This window comes from Neovison vison, chromosome 2 (genome assembly GCF_020171115.1).
Source record: "Neovison vison isolate M4711 chromosome 2, ASM_NN_V1, whole genome shotgun sequence".
In the NCBI taxonomy this organism is placed as follows: domain Eukaryota; kingdom Metazoa; phylum Chordata; class Mammalia; order Carnivora; family Mustelidae; genus Neogale; species Neogale vison.
Genome location: NC_058092.1, coordinates 223,819,790 through 223,841,164, shown reverse-complemented (window position 1 = coordinate 223,841,164; position 21,375 = coordinate 223,819,790). Strand labels below are relative to the sequence as shown.

General features: G+C 47.8%; 2 protein-coding genes and 1 pseudogene across 4 annotated transcripts in view; 1 reads left to right on the top strand and 2 right to left on the bottom strand.

Annotated features, from left to right (window-relative positions):
• Positions 1-12,956, bottom strand: part of CASP7 (caspase 7) — a 28,736-nt gene extending 15,780 nt beyond the window's left edge. The window contains exons 1-2 of one of the 2 annotated variants that reach the window (XM_044240566.1): positions 12,713-12,956; positions 6,410-6,519 (exon numbers count right to left, since the gene is read on the bottom strand). In XM_044240566.1, the coding sequence (XP_044096501.1) occupies positions 6,410-6,519 (110 nt within the window). In that variant the 5' untranslated portion in view covers positions 12,713-12,956. Of the gene's footprint in view, positions 1-6,409; positions 6,520-11,972; positions 12,044-12,712 lie in introns of those variants that run through there. The other variant, XM_044240565.1, reaches the window with a different exon arrangement.
• Positions 3,767-3,899, bottom strand: LOC122901412 (annotated as a pseudogene).
• A 5,347-nt stretch (positions 12,957-18,303) lies between the features above and the next one.
• Positions 18,304-21,375, top strand: part of LOC122901124 (nebulin related anchoring protein) — a 69,651-nt gene continuing 66,579 nt past the window's right edge. For both annotated transcript variants that reach the window (XM_044240563.1, XM_044240564.1), the window contains exons 1-3: positions 18,304-18,518; positions 18,850-18,944; positions 19,524-19,611. In XM_044240563.1, coding sequence (XP_044096498.1) covers positions 18,447-18,518; positions 18,850-18,944; positions 19,524-19,611 — 255 coding nt within the window. In that variant the 5' untranslated portion in view covers positions 18,304-18,446. The remainder of the gene's footprint in view (positions 18,519-18,849; positions 18,945-19,523; positions 19,612-21,375) is intronic.

Genomic DNA, 21,375 nt, shown 5'->3' with positions numbered 1-21,375 from the left:
ATGCCTAGGCATTCAATAAGAACCCGAGTTCACATCCAGGGCAGGGACAAGGCTGTGACCTTGGTTGGTGGGTACTCCTGGGCTAGGTGCTAGGGTTTCCTTTACCTTTAACTTCAAGAGGAAACCCTCTTCACCTGCACAGATGATTCTAGAACTTGTTCCATAAACTGTGGTTCATAACGAATGCTGACCGCGCACGTACTGATTTCTTCGAAGTCTTTTCTGTTTACAAGTCCAAAAACTTGGACTCGTTTTAAATAAGTATCTCAAATATTTTTCCTTTGTGGTTTCCTGTGTTTTCCAAATGTTCTTCAATAATCAGGAAATTAGAAAACATTTTAATGAGATTTTTTTTTAAAAAAGTAGAGTTAAAGAACAGCCGGGTATACCCAGGGCCCATGGAACGGCACTAAAACGATGCTGTGATGCCACCTAGTGACACTGAAGCGACAAAGCCAAGGTAAGTCTGAGCTTGGAACCACCTGGGGCCCGTGAGTCCTCCCTGGCATAGGGGGGTGGGGAGGAAGGGGACTTCTTTTTTGTTTCCCCAAATCCTTACAGTCGGAAGGGGAAGACAGGTGTCCTGAATTAGAAATGGGCAGGGGGCACCACTGTCCCCCACCCACTGCCCTACCAGATAGAATTCTGACAGGTTGGAGAAGGGAGCTGGGGACAGGGTGGGCTGGGGGGGTGCCCCCTATTGGGGGCACGGAGAACCAGAAGCAGCCCCAATGCTTACACACTGGCAGATTCGCTCTGCCGTCTTCACGTCCCCGCCATGAGTTAAATTCAGCAGAATTTAGAATCTCAAGACACAGAGCTGAAGGCACAGGGTGTCGACCCTGTCGATGAGCCAGGTATGCCCATGGACACCCACTCTTCGCGGACACCCACCCTTCGTGGCAAATCACATTGTTCTCAGTCTCGCCCCGTCTCAGGCCAAGTCACTGGCACCACCCAAATCTGTCACACGCTCTCAGGCAGCAAAGCCAAGGCAGCAGGAATGTTCAGGGAAGCGATGAAAGGTGGCAAACGCCGGTGCCCTTCTGTCATTAGGACAATAGAAATAGGGATTTCATCACCCTTTCTCTAGCCGGAGGACTCAGAGGTCACCAGATGACTCCAGTCTTCCGTGGAGTTCAGGGACCACTTTTCTCAGCATCTCTCCCCTCTTCGGCCCTTCTTCCTCTTAGTCACAAAGTCCCATGGCTTCTACCTCCTGCCACCTCTGGGGTCCAGCTGCTCCGCTCTACCTGCCGCATTCCACTGGCAACAGCCCCCTCTTCAGGACCTGCCCTGCACTGCAGCCTAACCCACTGAGCCACCCAGGCACCCCTGAGTCAATCTGCTTCTTAAACTCTTTCATAATTTCCTTGTTCTTAGGATCGATTCCAAATCTTTAATGTGACTTACAGACAAGCCCTTCTAAACTCTGGCCCCTGCCTATTTCTCCGGTCTCCTCTTCTGGGGTACCTGCCACATCCCACATTCCTGCCAGCATGCATCGCTCTGACCTCACACACCTACACCCCCCTTCACCACCCTCCTGCCCCCATCAAGTCTCAGCACACATCATGTCTCCCGGGGAAGATTCTTTCACCCAAGACCAGGCTATGTCTCCTTTTCAATTTTACGGCCCCAGCACCTCTACCCTGCCTCGGTTACCTGTTGTGTGCCTGCCTTCCCAGCAGGAACGTGAGTGTCTGGGCTGGGATCATGTGGGTCTTGTTGACCTTGTTTCCAGCTGCAGCTCTGGGCCAAACACAAAGCCTGATATGTTAAGGCAGCAGCTGAGAAGGCAGCAGCAGGCGAGTGCAGGTTCAACTTCACTAATCGACTGTGGGACTTGGTACAAGGGGCTTAACTTCTCACTGTTGCTCCATAAATATTTAATGAATGACTGAAAGAATGAATTAGTGACCCAAAATAGCACCTGACATGGTTAATTTTATTCATTTATTTAAATACTTCACTTATTTATTCTAGAGAGAGAGATAGAGAGGGAGAAGCAGGTTCCCTGATCAGCAAGGAGCCCAATGATGTCAATGATGTCGGGGCTCCATCCCAGGACCCTTCCAAGGACCCCAGGATCATGACCTGAGCTGAAGGCAGACTCTTAACCGACTGAGCCACTCAGGCACCCCTGATATGGTTAATTTTAAAGGCACATGAAAGAACCTTCCATCTTAAGTTAAAAAACAAATGAAAGGAAAAACCTAAATTTTAAGGGTTCATCACAAATTCTGGAAGAAGTTTATTTGAATTGACTGCCTCCTTGGCAGATGGCCTGTGCATCACATAATGCAGGATTTGAGTTCGATGCCCAGCGAAGGCAGAGAAAATAAGCAACTAACAATTCACAGCCTGGAAGAGTAAGACATTAAATTGCCATTTACCCTAGCAAAGTATTGTTTGATAATTCAACAGTCATGTCTTGTAACCCATACAACGAATATAAACAGCTTCCAAATCCCTAACATGACTTACAGACAAGCCCTTTTTAAAATCTGGCCCCTGTCCGTTTAATTTAATTCAAATATTTAATTGGAAAATGGAATACAATTCAAGTATTTTGCAAGGATAATTACTGTTTATTTTGATAACATGAAGCTTGGGGTCAACGTCAGCCATGCTATTAAAGAAAAAAGGTACAGCACACTAGAATACAGAAGACTATGAGGGCTTATTGACCTTTCCAAAGGATGTAAGGGGGTTAAAAAAAAAAACAACAAACCCATATCACAGACTGTATCTATTTTTGCAAAATGATGCACCTGTAAGGCAGAGGTCTTCAAACAGGGCACTAGAAGACCTTCCAAGAGGTGCAGACATAGGCAGCTTTAAGGAAATGATCAGATCCTCAATTTCCATATGCATTTTTCCTAAAACTTGTCTGCCTGATTTACTGCCTCCCCTTTCTCAGTTTCTTATCTCCCAATATATGAAAAAAGAACAGAATCTCATCTATCCTAATTCCCAGATGATGTCAAAACCTCCATATCCTCTAACAAACAGACAATTCAAGTCTCAGCGTCTGTGGGTCTCCTTGGATGAGGCACCACGATGGGCTTCCTATTTGTGTAAGAGTCTAGAGAGGGTGAAGGATGGCATTAGAAATGGGGCTGTCTGGGGACACACTGGGCTGTTCCAAACTCAATTATATGTTTAAAAATATACTAATAAAAATATGTAATATAGTAGAATGGAATGGGAGTGATGTGGTTTTTATATGACTTTGATTTTTTTTTAATCCCCTGATTATTTCCAAAGACTATTAGTTTTGGGCTAGATTTCCGTGACAGCAAAGCAAATAAACACTGATTCTGGGAGGTAAACACAGCACTTTCTTTGTGCCTTTCCTTCCTCCTTCCTTCCCTCTCTCCCCGCCCTACCTACCTCCATCCATCCATCCATCCATCCAATCTTCCATCCACCCACTATCCTCCAAGAATCAGAAACATGGTTGGTTGTCATAGGGATACCTAATAACACATTTGCGGAACTGAAAATGGTATCAGACCTTTTCTGGTTGAAAGCAAATCTGGTGAGGTTGATTGGTTTGACAGGAAGGACTGGCTTTGTCAACTGGAAGACAGAACAGACATTTTACCTAAGTGAATGAGCTACATTTGCAGCTCCCAGGTCTTAACAATGAAATATTTTAAAAAGCAGATAGTTTAAAATAAGCATTTACCAAAAAGGGGGGAAAAAGCATACCAACACATGTTTAGCATTGCTGTTTTAATTATCTTATCTCTGTCGGGGATATCTGGGGTTACATAAGTTGCCTCTAAGTAAAGAGGAACAGGTTTAATGTACAGTTTTGAGAAGTTTTCAAGTAGCAATAATCGCGCCTCGGATAAACCTCATTGGCTACGATACTGCCACTGCGCAAAGCTTTTTGAGAAGTTTTGATGAAGCCTTCTGAGTGTACTTCCCAGAAAAGAAAAAAAAGTAAATGTTTCCAAGGGCTGAAGAGCATTCCTTTTGTAAGTCAGGTAATATCTAATCATTCTCAATGCAACTGCAGAAGGAACTAATTGATTTGTCAGTTTTTGGCAGAGAACTTAGAAGGAATTCAAAGAATTAAGTGGCATTATTAGAGCAGAACTGCTGTCATCCTACGTCCTCATTCATGGTTTCTCAGCGCTTCTACCTCTAAAAATGACAAATATGCAAAAGAGGGGATATGGAACTTCCTTATTCTAGCAATGACTATTTGTCCACTTATTTGTAAACTAGCTTTTAAAAGCTTGCTTTCCCATGATAAGTTGCAATTTAAATGCAATTTCTATGTATTATTGTGATGAAGAACAATTTTATAGCACTAACGACTTATCAACATTTTTGTTTGGACCAACTGGGAGTCAGTAATAGCCAGGACAGAAACTTAGTCTAGGAGAAATTATTAGTAACTTAATACAGGAGAAATTTCTTTTAATACTCCTGATACTTGGAAAAAGGCCTTATAATTTATACATCTGTTTACGTGCACAGCTATATGATCCAGAGATTCATGATGAGGTGAGCAATAAAAGACTTTCAAGCAACTACACCCATTACAGCAGAATAAAATGCTATGTGGGAGGGGAAAACAAGAGTTTGAGGAAAAAAGAAACAACAAAAATTCTAGCTATTAAAGACAGCTTGCTCGTGTCCATTCTTAATGGAGAAATGTGGTTATAAAACGCCTATGGACGGGGCACCTGGGTGGCTCAGTGGGTTAAGCCTCTGCCTTCAGCTCAGTTCATGATCTCAGGGTCCTGGGATCGAGCCCCACATCAGGCTCTCTGCCCAGCAGGGAGCCTGCTTCTCCTTCTCCTTCTGTCCAGTCACCCCACTCACACACACACACTCTCTCTCTCAAATAAATAAAATTTAAAACAACAACAACAACAACAAAACTCTTGTGGATTTAGATTCCACTGTATACACATAAACAAGTGATTTTTAAATGTCAATCGTTACAACACACCACTGGTTTTCATAATTTCTGGCAAGTGTACCACAAGGCTTTATCAAGCCTTGTGAAATGGCCACTACACAGTTCCTCTTCCTTTGTCACCACGGGCAACCTGCTTCACCCAAAGCCTCAAAGAGTTGGGAAAACTGAAATATTCTCACATCATCCACAACTATTTGACAAGAAATTTCTGTGTTGCCTTAAAATGGTTGAGTGCACGTGTAGCTCTACAAGATCACTCTGCAGCTATGTGAATGAAACATCTGATGGGCATTGTTCTGAGGGGCTTACACTGGGGAGGGGTTCAGCTTGGATGGACTGATCTGGTGGCTTTCAAAATTTTTCAGGGGTTGGAGCTGTATGTTCTGATCATTTTCTCTTGACCCTAAACGGCTACCAAGGCCAGTGGAATTCGGGTCCAGGATGTTGGGGCCCTTCCCACTGTTACGAGTCTTGTCTGGGATGGTAAGACCCCAGGGTCTCTCCAGGATGCTGCAGAAAGCCAGGCTGCACCTCATCGCCGACTCTTCCCTGCCTGAGCACCGCTTGGGAGCACTCCCTGACCTCAACTTTTATCTCTGTCACTGTCCTTCCCAGGTGGGGTCTGGCTTAGGAGATGCGCAATAGTCAGATGCTTCTGACCCACAAAGCACTCTAGCTTCTGGCCAGGAAGCCCGACTGCCTGCCATTCCATGACCAGGGTTGAAGGGAGTAAGGGAACATTCCCCTCTGTCCTTGCGACCCCACATTTACCTGGAAAGCACAGCAGAGCTGTTGATGATGCTGGTGCCGTGTACGTTCTAATCTCTGTCATCAGAGAGGCAAGCAAGCAAACCTCTTTGTGCCTCAGTTTCCCTACCTATTAAGTGATGATAACAACAGAACTATCGCCTGACATTGTGAGGGCTATAGGCAACACTGAGCCGGCATACAAGAATGTAATAAAAGAAGCTAATATTCTCACTAAATGCAGTATTTAGAATTTTAGAAGTGAACTCAAGAAAAGACAAGGTGGGAATCACTAGACAGGCGGCTTCCTCCATTGGAGTGCTACCCTAAAATCCCGTCCTGCGTCCCTAGATCCTGCTTTTCAGCCAAATCTAGCCCCAACTGGCAGCAGCAACCCATAGACTCTGCCCCAAAGGAGGTCGGCTGCAACTCACCTCCACGGAGGACAGCTCCTTACTCCTGGGCGGCCGCTGTCCAGAGGCACAGCCACTGAGCAGGAAGACTCCCGCCCCACCCAACCACCAAGTCTGGCTTGCTCCCAGAGACAAGGAGTGCACACGGGCTTCCTAGTGTTGTCACAGACAGCTGGCAGGATTTTATGCAAATCTTCTAGGTGCAGCATAGACCTCTGGCCCAGATGATCCCTCACCCGTGCGTGTGTGGCAATGGCAGAGGCACGGCAGGCTGAAGAGGCCCAGTCCGAGGAAGGAAACTTACCTGAAGAGTGATGGGACAAAGGAGGACCGGTCTGGCTTGGCATCAACTGCATCTGGGCTGCCTGTGTCCCCAGCTGCCTGCTCCACACCACAGCCTTGATCATCTGCCATCTGGAAGGAGAAAAACCAACCACACCGTCAGTATTTAGTGGCATCACTAGCCTCAGGATATTTCTAAGCAGCACTCACTAGGGACACAGTTTTTAATTAAACTGGCAGGTGGGCCACCTTGCATATTTAGGTTCTGGGGGATCGTGCACCAACAAGTCATTCAAATGCTTGAGCACCAGCTTTATTTCCAGCATTGTTCGAGAGATGGATGAGACAGCAGCAAAGGAAACAAAATCCATGCCCTCGGGGAGCGTCGCATTGGGCCTCCATGGCCTCCAGGATTTTGTTAAAGGTTCCCTGTGTAGGAGAAGCTGTGGGAGTTCCGGTTAAGGTTTGTAGGACAAGAAACTCTCCCCTACATTCCTGACAGCTTATAAGGTGCTTATCCTCTTCCTGGCATTACTCAAACCCAGTTCAAACACAACAGCAACCTGGGGTAAAAAGCCGTTTACATCAGATTCTTTTATTTACATGGTTGTACCAGAAGAGATTTCCATAAATTATTCTCCCACTCAAGAATCTTCAAGAGAGCCCTACGATCTAAAAAGTTCAAATCGAAACCCGTTTCCTTGAATTTTAAGACCCCATCTTATCTAGTACTGGCGCCTGCAAACTACTGCCCACCACCTGTTTCTGCAAATAAAGCTTTATTGGAATTCGGAGATACCCATCCGTTTACATACTGTCGGCAACCAGAGTTGAGCAACTGTGGCAGAAACCATGTGGCCTGAAAAGCCTAGAATATTTACTACCTGGCCTTTTCCCAAAAATGTCGGATCTCCTAATAATCTACTATTCCCTCTACTTTAAAGGATAAAAAGTAACTGTAAGAATAGAAACTGACTGGGGCACCTAGTGGCTCAGTCTGTTGAATGTCAGCCTTTGGCTCAGGTCGTGATCTGGGGGTCCTGGGACCAAGCTTCGTGTCGGGCTCCCAACTTGGTGAGGAGTCTGTTTCTCCCTCTGCCCCCCCCCACCCCCCGCTCATTCTCTCTCTCAAATAAATTAATCAAATCTTAAACAGAAACTTAATTATTATTTATGTGATAATTGTTTTGTGAGCGTTACCTTATTTAACACTCTCGATAATGCTGTTAGACCACCTCCGTGATCACTGCTCTTTGAGATGAGGTAGGCGAGGCTAGAAAAAGTTATCTAGCTTGTTCTAGGCTACATAACTTCGATCCGAAGCCAGCAGTAGGCACCCCAGAGTACCCCCCACCTCTTCCATTACGCCATGCAGCCGCTCAGTGTCTTCAGCAGATTATGTTCATTTCAGGTTCAGTCTTTCTGGAAGTCACCACCCACATGTTTGCTGGACAGGACATCTCTGCCCAGCGCCCAGCTTGCTAATAATCAGTCCTCAGAATTCAGCTAAGATGGCAGCACCGCAGGGCGATCTGCCTTGAGGACACCTATCGCATCAGCTCCTCCCACCCCCATTATCTTTATTTGTCTTTTGTTTTCACTCTGCTTACTGTTTAGCTCAAACAAGACAGTTCTAAGTTCATCCCAGCAGAAGCCCCCAACACACAGAAGGTGCTTCCTGAATAAATATTAATTGACTGGAGTGGTTAGAAACCAACGGCCCAAGGGAAAAGAATCAGCTAAAAGTGATACAGCCGGTTGGAAGAAGAGGTCTTGAGTTCTGAGTGGCATTGTCACGTCACCCTACAACTTCCCTTTGGGGTGAGCTGGAGAGTGAGGAGGGAACCGAGAGGGAGGGAGGGTCCCCCACTGGCTCTCTCCAAGGACTATGAGAAGCCAGGTGGCCATCTTGTTTCTCAAGACCCAACCCAAGCATCCGGTTGTTGGTGGTTAGATTTTTTCAGATTAGAGTGCAAAATGTTTCTTGAAAACAGAGATAACCTCATCCCTGGGGCAGAGAAGCATAAACCCAGGCATGCAGAAACACTCAGTAGTTTTTATTTCATCCCCTTTATATAGACCGAGTTACTTTTCCATGGGGATTGTCATTAGCAAAGCATAGAAATATTTTAAAAATTAGCAAGTTAAAGTTGGACAAAATCCATCAGAAAAGGACGCTACCTTCGACATGTGGTATTTAAGCCTCGGGCCTTTTGCTGATGCTGTCTTCAAGGCTGAGTCTGGGGCATTCGATGATAAAACAAGGGGACCAGTTTTTTAAGAAAGGACAACCCTAAGCAAAACAGCTCCTAAGCAAGCCAGACATTGGTTCTGATGTTGGGGGAGCGCTGAGAAGAGTTTTGGTGATTCCTCTTCATTCATTCAGTGAATGTTTACTGGGGGTCTGACACATCAGGCTGGGTGCTAGAAGTCAGGGATGCAGCTGCGGGCACAGTGACTTGGTGCTGCCTTGATGGGGCTTTGAGAAAAGGATGGCACAGATGTCACACTGCCACTACAGTGTCACGAGGAGCCACTATCTGTGGCCACACGAGGGAACTGGACTTAGCCTCGGAGGAATTAGGGAAGGTTCTCAGGGGAGGGGATATCTGACCTGAGGTCTGAGAAGGGGAAGCCAAGAGGGTGGGCACGGGGCTCTGTAGGCAGAGGGGAGCTGCACACATGTTACATCAGAGCAGGGGTGAAGCTGAAACTCCTCTTCTTTCCCAGTCATGTGGATGGGACTTTGGACTTCCCCACCGGGACATAAAATTTAGGCTTATTTCAATGGTTCCATGCGGGGGTGGGGGGGCAATTTCCAGAGCTCTCCCTCCAAACACGAGGCCACAGGGGTCTTCTGTGTCTCTACTTCCTAGACAGTGGGGACAGCAAACTTTCAGTGACTTTGACTCCTGTGAGGCTGGGCTTCATCTGGGTAAAATCAAGTTCACCCGGGACATGGGTGCTGGCCCAGCGGTGCCTAATCTTGGCCACATCATTTCGGTCAAGCCCACACTTGGTGTTGACCCCGTATTTCCACTCACCCTCAGAACCCACCAAGAAAATCCAGGCCTATCTCACCTCTGCTGCGCCTGGAGAGGGCAGGCCTACTGTTGTTCTCTAGTGTCTGTTGCCTTTGTAGGGCTCAGGCTGCCAAGACAGTCAGTCATGGAATGGCTGCTATTCATGTGTGTCTTCAGTGAAAGGTGTCTATCTTCTCTTTAAATGAATCAATATGTGATGCTCAGAAAGCATTAGATATTTTATTTTATTTATTTGACAGAGATCACAAGTAGGCAGAGAGGCAGGCAGACCGTGGGGGGAAACAGGCTCCCTGTCGAGCAGGGAGCCCAATGTGGGGCTCGATCCCAGGACCCCGAAATCATGACCTGAGACGAAGACAGAGGCTTAACCCACTGAACCACCCAGCTGTCCGCTCAGAAAGCATTAGAGCTGCCAGGAGCTCTGTGTAAGCCCTCTATGTTAGCTATTGCCATTCTTGTCACTAGAATCCACTAGGACCCTATCTGCAGACTGAGAGTGTATCTTAATCATCCTTTTTTTCTTCTAGTCATAGAAAAGTGCCCAGTATACAGTGGGCACTCAATAAATATTTTTTGTTCCTTTTTTTTTTTTTTAAAGATTTTATTTATTTATTTGACAGAGACACAGCAAGAGAGAGAACACAAACAGGGGAGAGTGGGAGAGGGGGAAGCAGGCTTCCCGCTGATCAGGGAGCCCCACAGAGGGCTTGATCCCAGGACCCTAGGATCATTACCTGAGCTGAAGGCAGGCGCTTAATGACTGAGCCACTCAGGCACCCCTTACCCCCCATTTTTTTTAAGAGAGCGAAGGTGGGGGGTTGGCAGAGGGAGAGAAAGTATTAACCAGGCTCCACACCCAGCCCTGAGGCTGATGCCAGGGGCTGGAGCCTAAGATCCTGAGATCATGATTCAAGGCCAAATTGAGAATCAGATGCTTAACAGACTGAGCCACTCAGGAACCCCAATAAATATTTCCTCATAAATGTTTTAACTAAAATGCACTTAAAATGCTTAAGTCATTCAGTGCCCTGAATAAATTGTTGATACAGGACAGACAACACCAAGTTCAGAGCCCAGTCAGGGGAGGGGCAGATCAGGGGTTAAACTGGCTCCTCCATCGATTAGCCATTGGGGCCTTGAACAAAATGTTCCATGTCTCTGAGCCTCAGCTTCTTCATCTGTGAAATGGGAAGAAAACGATGCCACACCACAGGCTGACTGTGGGGTTGAATGGAGAAATGCACGTTAAGTGCTAAGCCCAGTGTAGCACATTCTAGATGTTCCCCAATTATTCCTCATTATCACCACTGTTGGCAGAACTCAAGACTAAAAAGCATTCAGCTGTCAACCTTCACCTATATTTTAAAATCACAATCACATCTTAAGCAGCTTTTGTGGAGAAAAAAAAAATTCCTCCAGCGATGATTTCTAAATACATTTTCATAGGCGACTGGTAGGCACTTCTGGTCGGAAATCACTTCGCGGCTATATCCTGAACTGTTTTTTTTTCCCCCACGGGTAGGAGGATGGACTCACTGCAGCTGCTTCCTCTGAAAGGTGACCTAGCACAACCTGCACCCCCCCCCTTGCCCCCGTGGAGACAATCCCCCCCGAAGGCTCAAAGAGAAGCTGCCCTGATGGCCTCCACGTTCACCGTGGGCACTTGGAGAAGGGGCTCTGCTGGCAGGCGAGTACCCCCATCGCCAGAGGCTCACAGCCCTGCTAGCAGGCTGGCTCCTTCCTCGCAAGTTGCAGAAGAAACATCGGATTCTTCAGAGTTTAAGGAACCTGCCCCGGGGCTCGTACAACTAACAGGAAGCAAAGCTGGATTATGAACCCAGGTGAGGGCTGTCTATGCGGGCTGAAGTTCAGGAACCCCTGAAGGAGGAAACAGCCTTTAAGTAAACAAAGTTCAGGGCCGCGTCGTCCACCCGAGCAATGACAACCTCAATACAAAGGTCGCCTGGGGTCCTGGCTTCTTTCACTTCCTCCAGGGATCTTCAAGAGCCCTGCACCTGCGACCCCAGCCAGGCTGACAGCAGCTCCCCGCACACGGAGCCCAGACGGAGGCAGTGCCCTGTGCACCATCGCCTCCTTCCATCCTCGCAGCGACGCAGCGACCCTCAGCCCGCGGTCCGCACCGTTCCCCTTTAACCGACAGGCACAGGGAGGCCCACAGCCGACAAACTGGGGCGCAGGGACCGGCGCTCAGACAGCCTTGGGGGCGCTCGCTGGCCAGCCCGGCGAGATCACGATCCCCTCCCGCCGGTCTCAATCCACGCCCCCTTTTCCAAATCCCGCGGCCAGCCGGGAAGGGAGGACCGGCCGAGCGGAGCGGAGCGAGCGGTGCCCGGCCCTCTCCCCAGAGTGTCCGCGCAGGCCGGCCGAGGGGGGCGGCTCGGGGATGGTGGTGGGAGGAGAGCCGGCCCGGGGGCGGGAGGGGCGCCGGGCTGGGTGGGAAGGAGGCGGAGGGCAGAGGCCGGGAAGGAGCGCGCGCGCCCGGGCGGAAGGGGCGCGAGCGGAGGCGGGGGCCGAAGTTACCGTGTCCGCCGCGGCCGGGCGGCCTGAGCTGGCGTCCGTCTCGGTCCCTCCGCCGCGAGGGTCTGGGGCTGCCCCAGCCGAAAGCGAAAGTAAAAGGCCGGGCGCGGCAGGAGGCGGAGTCGCGCGGGCAGGGGCCTGGGCCCGACCGGGCCGCGGGCGCCGCCTCCTTCTCGCGCCGGTGCGCTCCCCGGGGTCGCTCGCGAGCCCAGCGCCGCCGCTCCACCGCGCGCCCCGTCCCGGGAGGGCGCCCCCTGCAGAACAGGCCGCCGGGTCGGCACCGTGGCCCGCGCGCGTCGCCCGGGGGCGAAGACTCGCCGGCGAAGTTGGCCGCGCCCCCGGAGAGCGCGCTGGGTGAAGTCCGCCGACCCCTCTACGACCCCGACGCCGCGCTCACAACCCCCGGGCGAGCACCTTCACCCCCAGCGGTGCTCGGAGTGACCCGGGAGCGCGCTCTGCAGACCGGCCACGCGCACAGCCCCCGTCGCGCACGCGGAGGAACGCGCTGCGGGGACTTCGCGGCGCTCGACGACAACCCGGCGCTGGCCAGGGACGCCCGTCCTTCTCTCCTGCTGCTGCTGACCCCCGTCTGTACCTCCCCTCGGGCTTCCGCACCAGTACCCGGAACCCAGCCCCACAGCCAGAGGGCTTCTCCCCAGCCAGGCCCCCGACCCCAGTCTGTGCTCTTGGCGCCCCAACCCTGGGGAGGAGGGGTGCTCGGCGCCCGCAGCGGCTGAAGTTACCTTCTCCGGGGCCGGGCTTCTGGGGCTAGCCGTGGAGTCGCGGGTGGGTTTCCCGTGTCCGCTCTGGGGGCGCCTCGGCTCGCGCGAGGACGGTAGGCGAGTTCTCTCGTAGGCGAGTTCCCGCCTCGCAACGGGGCGAACTTGTCCGGAGGAAGCGCCGGAATCAGTCCCGCTAGATTTATTGAGCGCCCCCAAGTGTCAGCCGCTGGGCATGGGGCCCGGACTGTCCAACGTGGGAGGGACCCTGCACTTCCGCGCTCCCACCTCGCCCCTACCCCCATGGCCCCGCATAGGTGCACGCGCGCACACACACACACACACACACACACACGCACGCACCACTCACCCCTTTGCCTTTCTTCACCCTTGGGCCTCCAGCCGGCGCCTCCAAAGCCTTTCTCTCCCAGGCGCCTCAGGACCGCAACTAATTAACTCGGTCACACCGCGATGTGATTTTGTGATTTTTATCGATGCCAGAAATAATTGCTTTTTTTTTTTTTTTAAAGATTTTATTTATTTATTTGACAGACAGAGATCACAAGTAGGCAGAGAGGCAGGCAAAGAGAGAGGAAAGGAAGCAGTCTCCCTGCCGAGCAGAGAGCCCAATGCGGGCCTCGATCCCAGGACGCTGGGATCATGACCTGAGCCGAAGGCAGCGGCTTAACCCACTGAGCCACCCAGGCGCCCCGAAATAATTGCTTTTAAAGAACTTTTTACACCTTGAATCTCTCATGGCGTGAGATCAGGCAAGAACCACATCTTGTCTTCGTGTTTGGGGACTTCACCCTGCGCCTCAGACTTCAGGATTGTCTCTAGAATCTCGCCAGGCAAGGACACTTCCTTCGTTTAAGGAAGACGGGCAGCAGGTAAGGGTCAGGGCATAATTATAATTTATTAACTTCAGCAAAAATCTCTAATTCCTGAATATTTTAAACAGTTACACTATTTCCCATGTGGCCAATGCAGTAGGCTGAAAGTTTGTGTCCACTGCACCCCCATTAATATGCTGAAACTAAATGCTCAAAGTGCTGGCATCTGACATCAGGAGTTATGGGTGGGGCCTTTGTGAGGAGGATTAGTGCCCTAATCTTAAAAAAGGCTGGACAGAGCTTTCTAGTCTCTTCTACCCTATGAGGACGTAGGCAGAAGTTGCTGTCTGCATCCCCCAGGAGAGCTCTTACAACAACCTGGTTATGCTGGCACCCTAACCTTGGACTTCAAGCCTCCAGAACACTGAGAAGTAAGTTCCTGGTGTTTATAAGCTATGTAGTCTGTAGTATTTTGTTAGAGCAGCCCACACAGATGAAGACAGGTTGTGTTACTCTAGCATCTGTATTTCTGAAATGTGTGTGATAATGAAGTCTTGTAGACACTCAGATAATTTACTTTCTAAAGGAGTTCGATTGCAAATAATTTAAGAAATGAAAACTCCCTACAGTAAAGAAAATTCATTACTGATTTATAAATTTAAGTTTGAAACACAGTGTTAGATTTTAGAAGGGGCCTTAACAACTAATCCCTCTGCTCATTTCATAGATAAAGAATTTGAGGCTCGGAGAAGTGGCCTGTGTCACAAATTTGCTAGTGGCAGAACCAGGATCAGGTTGCCTTAAAAAAAAAAAAAAAGAATTTTCCTTCTTGTCCTTTCCTGGAGAATCAGGCTCTTACAGAGGCTTCTCCAGTGTGCAGCTACTGCTATGCCTGGTAGCCAGCAGAACCCAGCAACACTGACATTCCTTCAGACGGTTTTATAGCAGAATTCTTCCCTTGAGATAACTTCCTATGAACAACTCTCTCTAGCACCCAGAGGTTAGATTTCCAGAAAGTTCTAGAGGACAGATTTCTAGCGAGTTCCTCCAGCGTGACAGCACAGTGACTTTTCTGCCATCTAGTGAGCCACAGACATCCTCTCTTCAGCAAGGTTTGGATCTTGGTCCTGGGGTTGGGAAAGGAGGGGGGTTCTGTATCTCAGCTCTAGGTAGGGGTAGCAGCATGTTATGTTATGTGTTGTTACGTGTTATTATAGGCCGCCCACTGTGGTAATTACTTCAGAATAATACATTTGACTTTACTGGCTCACTCAAACCCTTGCACTTGCCTTGTGGAAGCACCCCCCAAATAAACTGTGCATCCAAGTCCTCACCTCAAGCTCTGCTTTTAGGAGAACCTAAGCTAAGGTAGACACGGCGTAGGAGGAACAGCTCCAGTTTAAGGAAAGTGACAGTGACAGAGCAAAGGGTATGGAGCTTTCTCCTCAGTCTGAATTTGTCATCTCTGCAATTTCAAAACCATTTCACATCCACAGCCCTGGAGGGCACTGGAAATGACTCAGAGCTAGGAAGAATTACCTCATATTCTGGGTGACAGAACCAAAGTACTAGAAACTCTAGACCAGCTGCAGCAATGGGGCCACCATCAACGGGAGGAAATCGAAGAGATCAATCAGTGCTGTGTTTAAGTTCAAAAAGAAAATCAACTACCCACACATTGAACATGAGAGCCATTAATGTGGAACAAAATGTGAGGGTTTTTCACTGATCACAATCTCCCTATGAGTCAAGACTTTAAAAAAAAAAAAAAAAAAAGTCGAAGAAACATGAGGCAGTGTTGGCAGAAACAACCAAACCAAGGACCAAGACTCTCCACCATCTGGCCTTGGCTTGTGACAACCAAACCCAAGTCCCCAACACTCTGTGGGCAGGAGAGCATATCAGACGCGTGTCAAGAGCCACTTCTGATCCACACAACCTCACCTGTCTCAGGACCTTGGCCTGTCTGTGCTGGGCCAGGCTCAGCAGGGGTGGCAGGCTCCGTGTGGACTTGCCATCTTCAATGGGGGCACGACCAACAGCATCTTTGGCCTTCTGTTGCCCTTGCTTTTTCCCTGTTGTTGTTGAGCCATAAGATGCTGTGGGACGCCATGGGCATACCTGCAAAATAGACGTGTAGGGGAGCTAACACCCAATGAGACAAAACTTTCACCAAACGAAGACAGGGGCCACAGATACATTCTTCCCCCTTCCTTCCTGTTGCATATGTTCCCAAGGAGCATGGCTTGGAAGATGGCGCTCAAGCAGTCCGAGGCACCTCACATCTGTTAGCAGCTACTTTGACAATGAACCTTCATACTCACTGTCACCCCTCTATTTCCTGCCTCCTTACTTCTGCTCCCTGGGACTACAGTGCTTAATAAAGTTCTTGAATGTAAGCCTTTGCCTCATGTTCTGTTTTCTGGGGACTCCGGGCTAAGACCTATTGTCTGAACCAATCCTGAAGGCCATGCTGTTGTGTGCTCGTGGGCTAAGGCTTGGATGGCTCGAGGTAGTCACTGTGGCAAGGGCAAGGGCTCTACCTGGTGTGAGGTGGGGTGGGATGGGCAAAGGAAAGCTGGCCCATGGTGCCGGCCAGGCAGACAAGGGCTCTGTGGTGCTTACCCCAGCAGTGAGTGGTCACCGAATTTCTAACAGGGCCCATTTCCAGTTCACTGGGGTGGTTTCTCTGCATGACTTCTGATACCTAATACCTGCCTTTTAAAAGCAGAAGTGATGGTACAAGTCAAATTCAGCCTCTTCATTCTGGTAATTACGTTTTCAGGAGGGTGAGCCAGAAGCGATCACACACACCTTAGAGAAGTGTTAACATGGCTTTTACCTTAAATGAAATCTGACTGTGATTCCGCATCCCTCTGAATTGGGGCAGAAGACTCTCTCCGTCGTTATGGGGCCTGCCACCAGCCCACTTCCCAGGTCAGGCCTGAGAAGCCTGGTATAGAGCAGAATGTTCTGGGAAGGCTCCAAGTCTTTGTCCTTTGTTGTTCCCATCCGCTCAAGCTGCCCCGCACCACCTTCCAGAGTGGGAATCTTCCAGAGCCAGGAGTCTCTACCTAGGGTCCCCGTCGTGCTGAGAGAAGAGCCTTGGGCCCCACTCTCTGTCCTTGGGAACCTCAGACCGCAGCCCCTCTTTCGGGCTTGTGTCCTGTGAATGCTACTTTCCACTTTTCTTCACTTGCTTTGCAGCCTTCCCCATGGCCCCACGACACAAAGAAACTGCTGACATCTCTCCACCTGGGGACCCCCCAATGTCACCTCAGCTTTTAGACCAGAGGTCCCTAAGTGGTAGCCTACCCAGGTCCTAGACTCTCAGCTGTCCCCGGCCCGGTGTAATTCCCAGCGTCTCACAAAAACATGGACTCTGATGTGTAAATGCAAGTATTTGGCTTCTCTGGCAAAGTCTCAGTATTTGGCAGGGCTGGGTGCTGGTTCCCTCATGACTCCTCACGGGACTGAGGAGTGGTTGCTGCCTCAGATGGGGTGTGTGGCCGCCCGCTTGGGAAGGTCCCTAACATGATCTGTGACTTCACTTCTGGCTTCCGTAGGCATTTTGGTGAGAGTATTAAATTTGTTTCATTAACTCAGTAAGTACTTACTGAGCATCTCTTCTGTGTCAGGCCTTGTTCTAGGCACTAGAGATAGAAATGACAAAGACCAGGGATCCTGTTTTGATGGAATTTATATTTTGAAGGAGGAGACAGATAATTTTAAAAAGCAGAGATTCTAATAGTCAGGATGTCAGGTGGCAGTTCACTGCGATTAAGAACATAAAACAGGGTAAGGGTCATGGGAAGTAGTTAGCTGAGGAATGGGAACAGGTCAGGTGCTATCTTTTGTAAGCTGTTTCCAGAAGGCTTTTTTAATGTGACCCTTAGTGGACACTGAAGACAATGGAGGGGCTAACAAAGCCAGGAGGAGAGGGTTTGTCTTCAAGCTGCCCCACTTCAGGCCCAAGAGGCAAGAGAGTAAACAATCAGAACTTGCAACAGTCCAGGATAACATAGGGGTCAAGACACCAAGCGTTCTAGCACGTTCTTAGTTTTGCATTCTCGTGGAAGCTAAACACTAATATCTTGATCAGTTGTCAGCCTCGCTTTAAACCATTAAAAAAATTTTTTTTAGATTTATTTATATATTTGAGATAGATGTGAGGGGGAGGGACGAAGGGAGAGAACCATTAGGCAGACAACCCAGCTGAGTGTGGAGCTTATCATGGGGTGGGGCTGCGTCTCAGAACCCTGAGATCATGATCTGAACCACAACCAAGAATTGGACGCTCAAGCGACAGAGCCATCCAGGCGCCCCATGTTGTAAACATTTTTAATAGATAAAGCCAGAATTTCAAATATGGTGTTTACCCTTCCCATGGATTAGATCAATCCTGTTTTATTTCTTGTATTTTGGGGGAAGCTGGCCTTTCTACTTTAGTCACAGGCCTCACAGAGTGAGCTTTTCTAAATTGGATTGTTGGATGAGTGTATGGCCTATCTCTTTGTATTCTTTTCTTGGGTTATGATCACAGTTCGTGTTAAACTACTACATGCTGCCTAGTCATACACGAGGATTTGGTCACCCACATAAACATGATGCTGTTGTGAGTTCATTTTTCTATTTAGAGAAGCATGTCAGCTAGAAATACCTCCACCTAATTTCCCGGGCGCATGCGTGCTGTGTGAGTCGCCAAAATAGCCCCTTGAGTAAGTGGCAGCTTTAAAAACCATCCAGCTGCTGACTTCAAACTAGAAGGTCAGCAAAGGAAAGTGGAAGTTGGATTTTGAATGATCAAGGTGCCCACAGTGATTGAACTGTGGTCAGGATTTGGGAAACTTGCACAGCTAGCCTGGGACTTTTCCTTGGATTTCTTGCCTGTTGCCTAGATTTGTCTTCTCTCTTCGGACATCAAGATGAATGTGCAGGCTTGCTCTAGGTGTGGATATGGAGTTTATCCTGCCGAGAAGATCAGCTGTCTAGATCAGGTCAGTGGACATTTCTCGGCCTTTGGAAATAATAACCAATATGGTAGATTTATCTTCTTACAGAGGGATATGTAGGGTTTTTTGAACCATCAAAAGAAGATGTATTTATCATCTTTCTTCAGTTCTACTCATTTCTATCTCTGTCTTCTATGTTTCTTTGGGAAAAAAAAAGGTCATTCATTCATTTAACATATTATAGTCATGTTTGTGTCTATGTGTATGTATATTACCATGTTATCTCTAAGGATCCATTTTTACCTGGAAATACGTAAGAATCCTGAGTTTGGAAGAAAAGGTAATTTTGCCACATCTTCTTCTCTATGATTTCTAGATCTGGCATAAAGCATGTTTTCACTGTGAAGTTTGCAAGATGATGCTATCGGTTAATAACTTCGTGAGTCACCAGAAAAAGCCATACTGTCACGCGTAAGTGTTTGGTGCCCGCCTTCACCACTTCTTGAGTATTATTTATTTTTTAACAAGTAGCCAACCAGAGTTTCCAGTCACACAGCCCAGAGTTAAATCCAAGAAATATCTTCCCCAAAGTTTTCATTTACATAAAATCACTGACAAGCCCTAAGGCAGGATTTTATGCAAAGGACAAAAAGTTGGAATTTTCAAATTTCTGCCAAGTAAAAAGTCAAATCTATCTGCTATAACCACATGTCAAATCATTAGATACTGTGCAGAACAGTGTAATTGCCATAGATATGCCTAAAGAGCTTTAATTTTTTTTTCTTTTAAATAATTCCCGAATCCATTTCTATATTTTTTTTCTGAAAGTTTTTAAGTGGCCATTTCCAGTTAGATTTGGTCTTGAAGTAATATATACTGAATTTATTTGATTTCCTTTTTTTTTCCTTTAAGACATTGCCTGGAAAGTCATAAACTTAATTATTAAGTTTTATATTTATCAACTTAAAAAAATGACGTTACTTTTAGGGATACTCAATCATCTTGGGTAAAAGTACATTTCTAATTTTGGTTTATGTCTATTTTTTCTAGCCACAACCCCAAGAACAACACTTTCACAAGTGTCTATCATACTCCATTAAATCTAAACATGAGGAAGTCCTCAGAAGCCATCCATGGGGTAAGTGAATTAATTTTGAACTTCAAAATAGCCTTTAAAGAGAATTTCTTACCTCAGGTTTTTAAGTGTCTGTGTCAAGACTGAACCTGCTCCTGTTTTTCATTTAGAGGCGCAAAGTGCATTTAAGTAACAGATATTGCTCTTTGTCCTACCACAATGTAAGGTAGGACCCAAGATAATCTAGCTTGAATATCTGACGCCTTTGTAATCTCTGTCTGCCAGCTCTGTTCACATTGATGATGGTTTACCCGGCAGGCCCTGAACACAGTAGGTGCCTAATAACCCAAGTTTATATAGCTGGAACACATTACAAGAGCCTTTCCTTATTTTCTCCCATGATTATTTTGATATAGAAAATTAAAAACCTCTAGTTCCACACTCTTAAAATCTCCCTGAATTCAGGAGTGTTTACGATTACTTCTCTTTCCCCTGGGGACAGGGGTAGGTCAAAGATAATTTGATTTGGAAGTGATGTTAGGATAGACCAGGTAGCTGTGTTGATACACCAACCTCTTTTGAAAAACCAATAATGGGGTCTTGTCAAATAGCTAGGGATGGCTTGGATGCCTGCATTTATTAAGATGATGACTCATTTCACTTCTTTACCTCTGCCCCACGGAAGCTGCTCTGGGATGGAGCTAACAACTTTCTAAAATTAGATCATTGCATAGGAGGTGGAAGTCGGTTAGTGATCTGCCCTCCTCATGTCACCTTGCCTCAGACCGCCTCCCCAGCTGGCCCAGGCCACCAGCCTCCTCAGGAAAACGTGTGTTGGAGGGAGCTTCCCCCACACCTCCTGCCAAACAGCTTATTTTGCTAAGAGCCCTGGACTCATTGTGAGCTTATTATTTTTTTAAAGATGCTTATGTAACGTTTACTGCACAATCATTTAATTCACTTAATACACATGACTGCCCACTAGGGTAAGTACTATTGTTATCTCACTCTGTGGATGAGGAGCCCGAGGTGCCGAGCTGCTTAGACATCACTGATTTCGAAGGATTTGCAAACCTTAAGAATTCACAAGCAATCTTGCATTACTGAGAGCATTCGTTCTATGGGGATCTTGTTCTTGTCTCTTAATGTCTAAGGGCAGCTACCCCAAACCGCGATGAATACTGAGCGTAGCTCCTACTTAAACAGAGGACCTAACGTGGGACTCTTCTCCTGGGCTCTTTCTCTATCTTATCTCATTTCTTCTTCACAAGAATCCTCTGTAATATTACCGTCTTACAGCCGAGGAGGCTGAGGCTCAGAGAGGTTGAGTAATCTGCCTGGTTTTACCCAGATACTGGAGTGGGTGCAAATCCAGATCTATTGGACTCTAGAACGCTTACCCTAAACTGCTCCATTGGCTTATTTCTATGCACATAGCGTAAACCGCCCAGGAGGAGAAAAGCACTTGTTTATGTTTACGAACATCCAGACATTTCTACCATTGGGTAACCAGGATTTTACAGATGCAACACCAGGAGAAGTACTTACACCATCCGAGTGCTGTTTGTAGGTATTACACACTCTACAACCAGATCCCGAATGTCTTTACTTTTTCACGCTACGCTAGCTCCTAACTGGCCTGTCCCTACCTTCCAGTCATACAACAGGTCGCATAATGTTACCTTTCTTTGAGGTGGTAGTGGATTCATTCTCTTTTTACTGTGTGTGACAGGCCCGAGCTGGAGTGAGAATTGTGCTGGTTCTGGTGCTAGCCATAGACAGTGATGTGAACTTACCGGGACGCGTGTGTGTGTGCGTTTGTTTGCT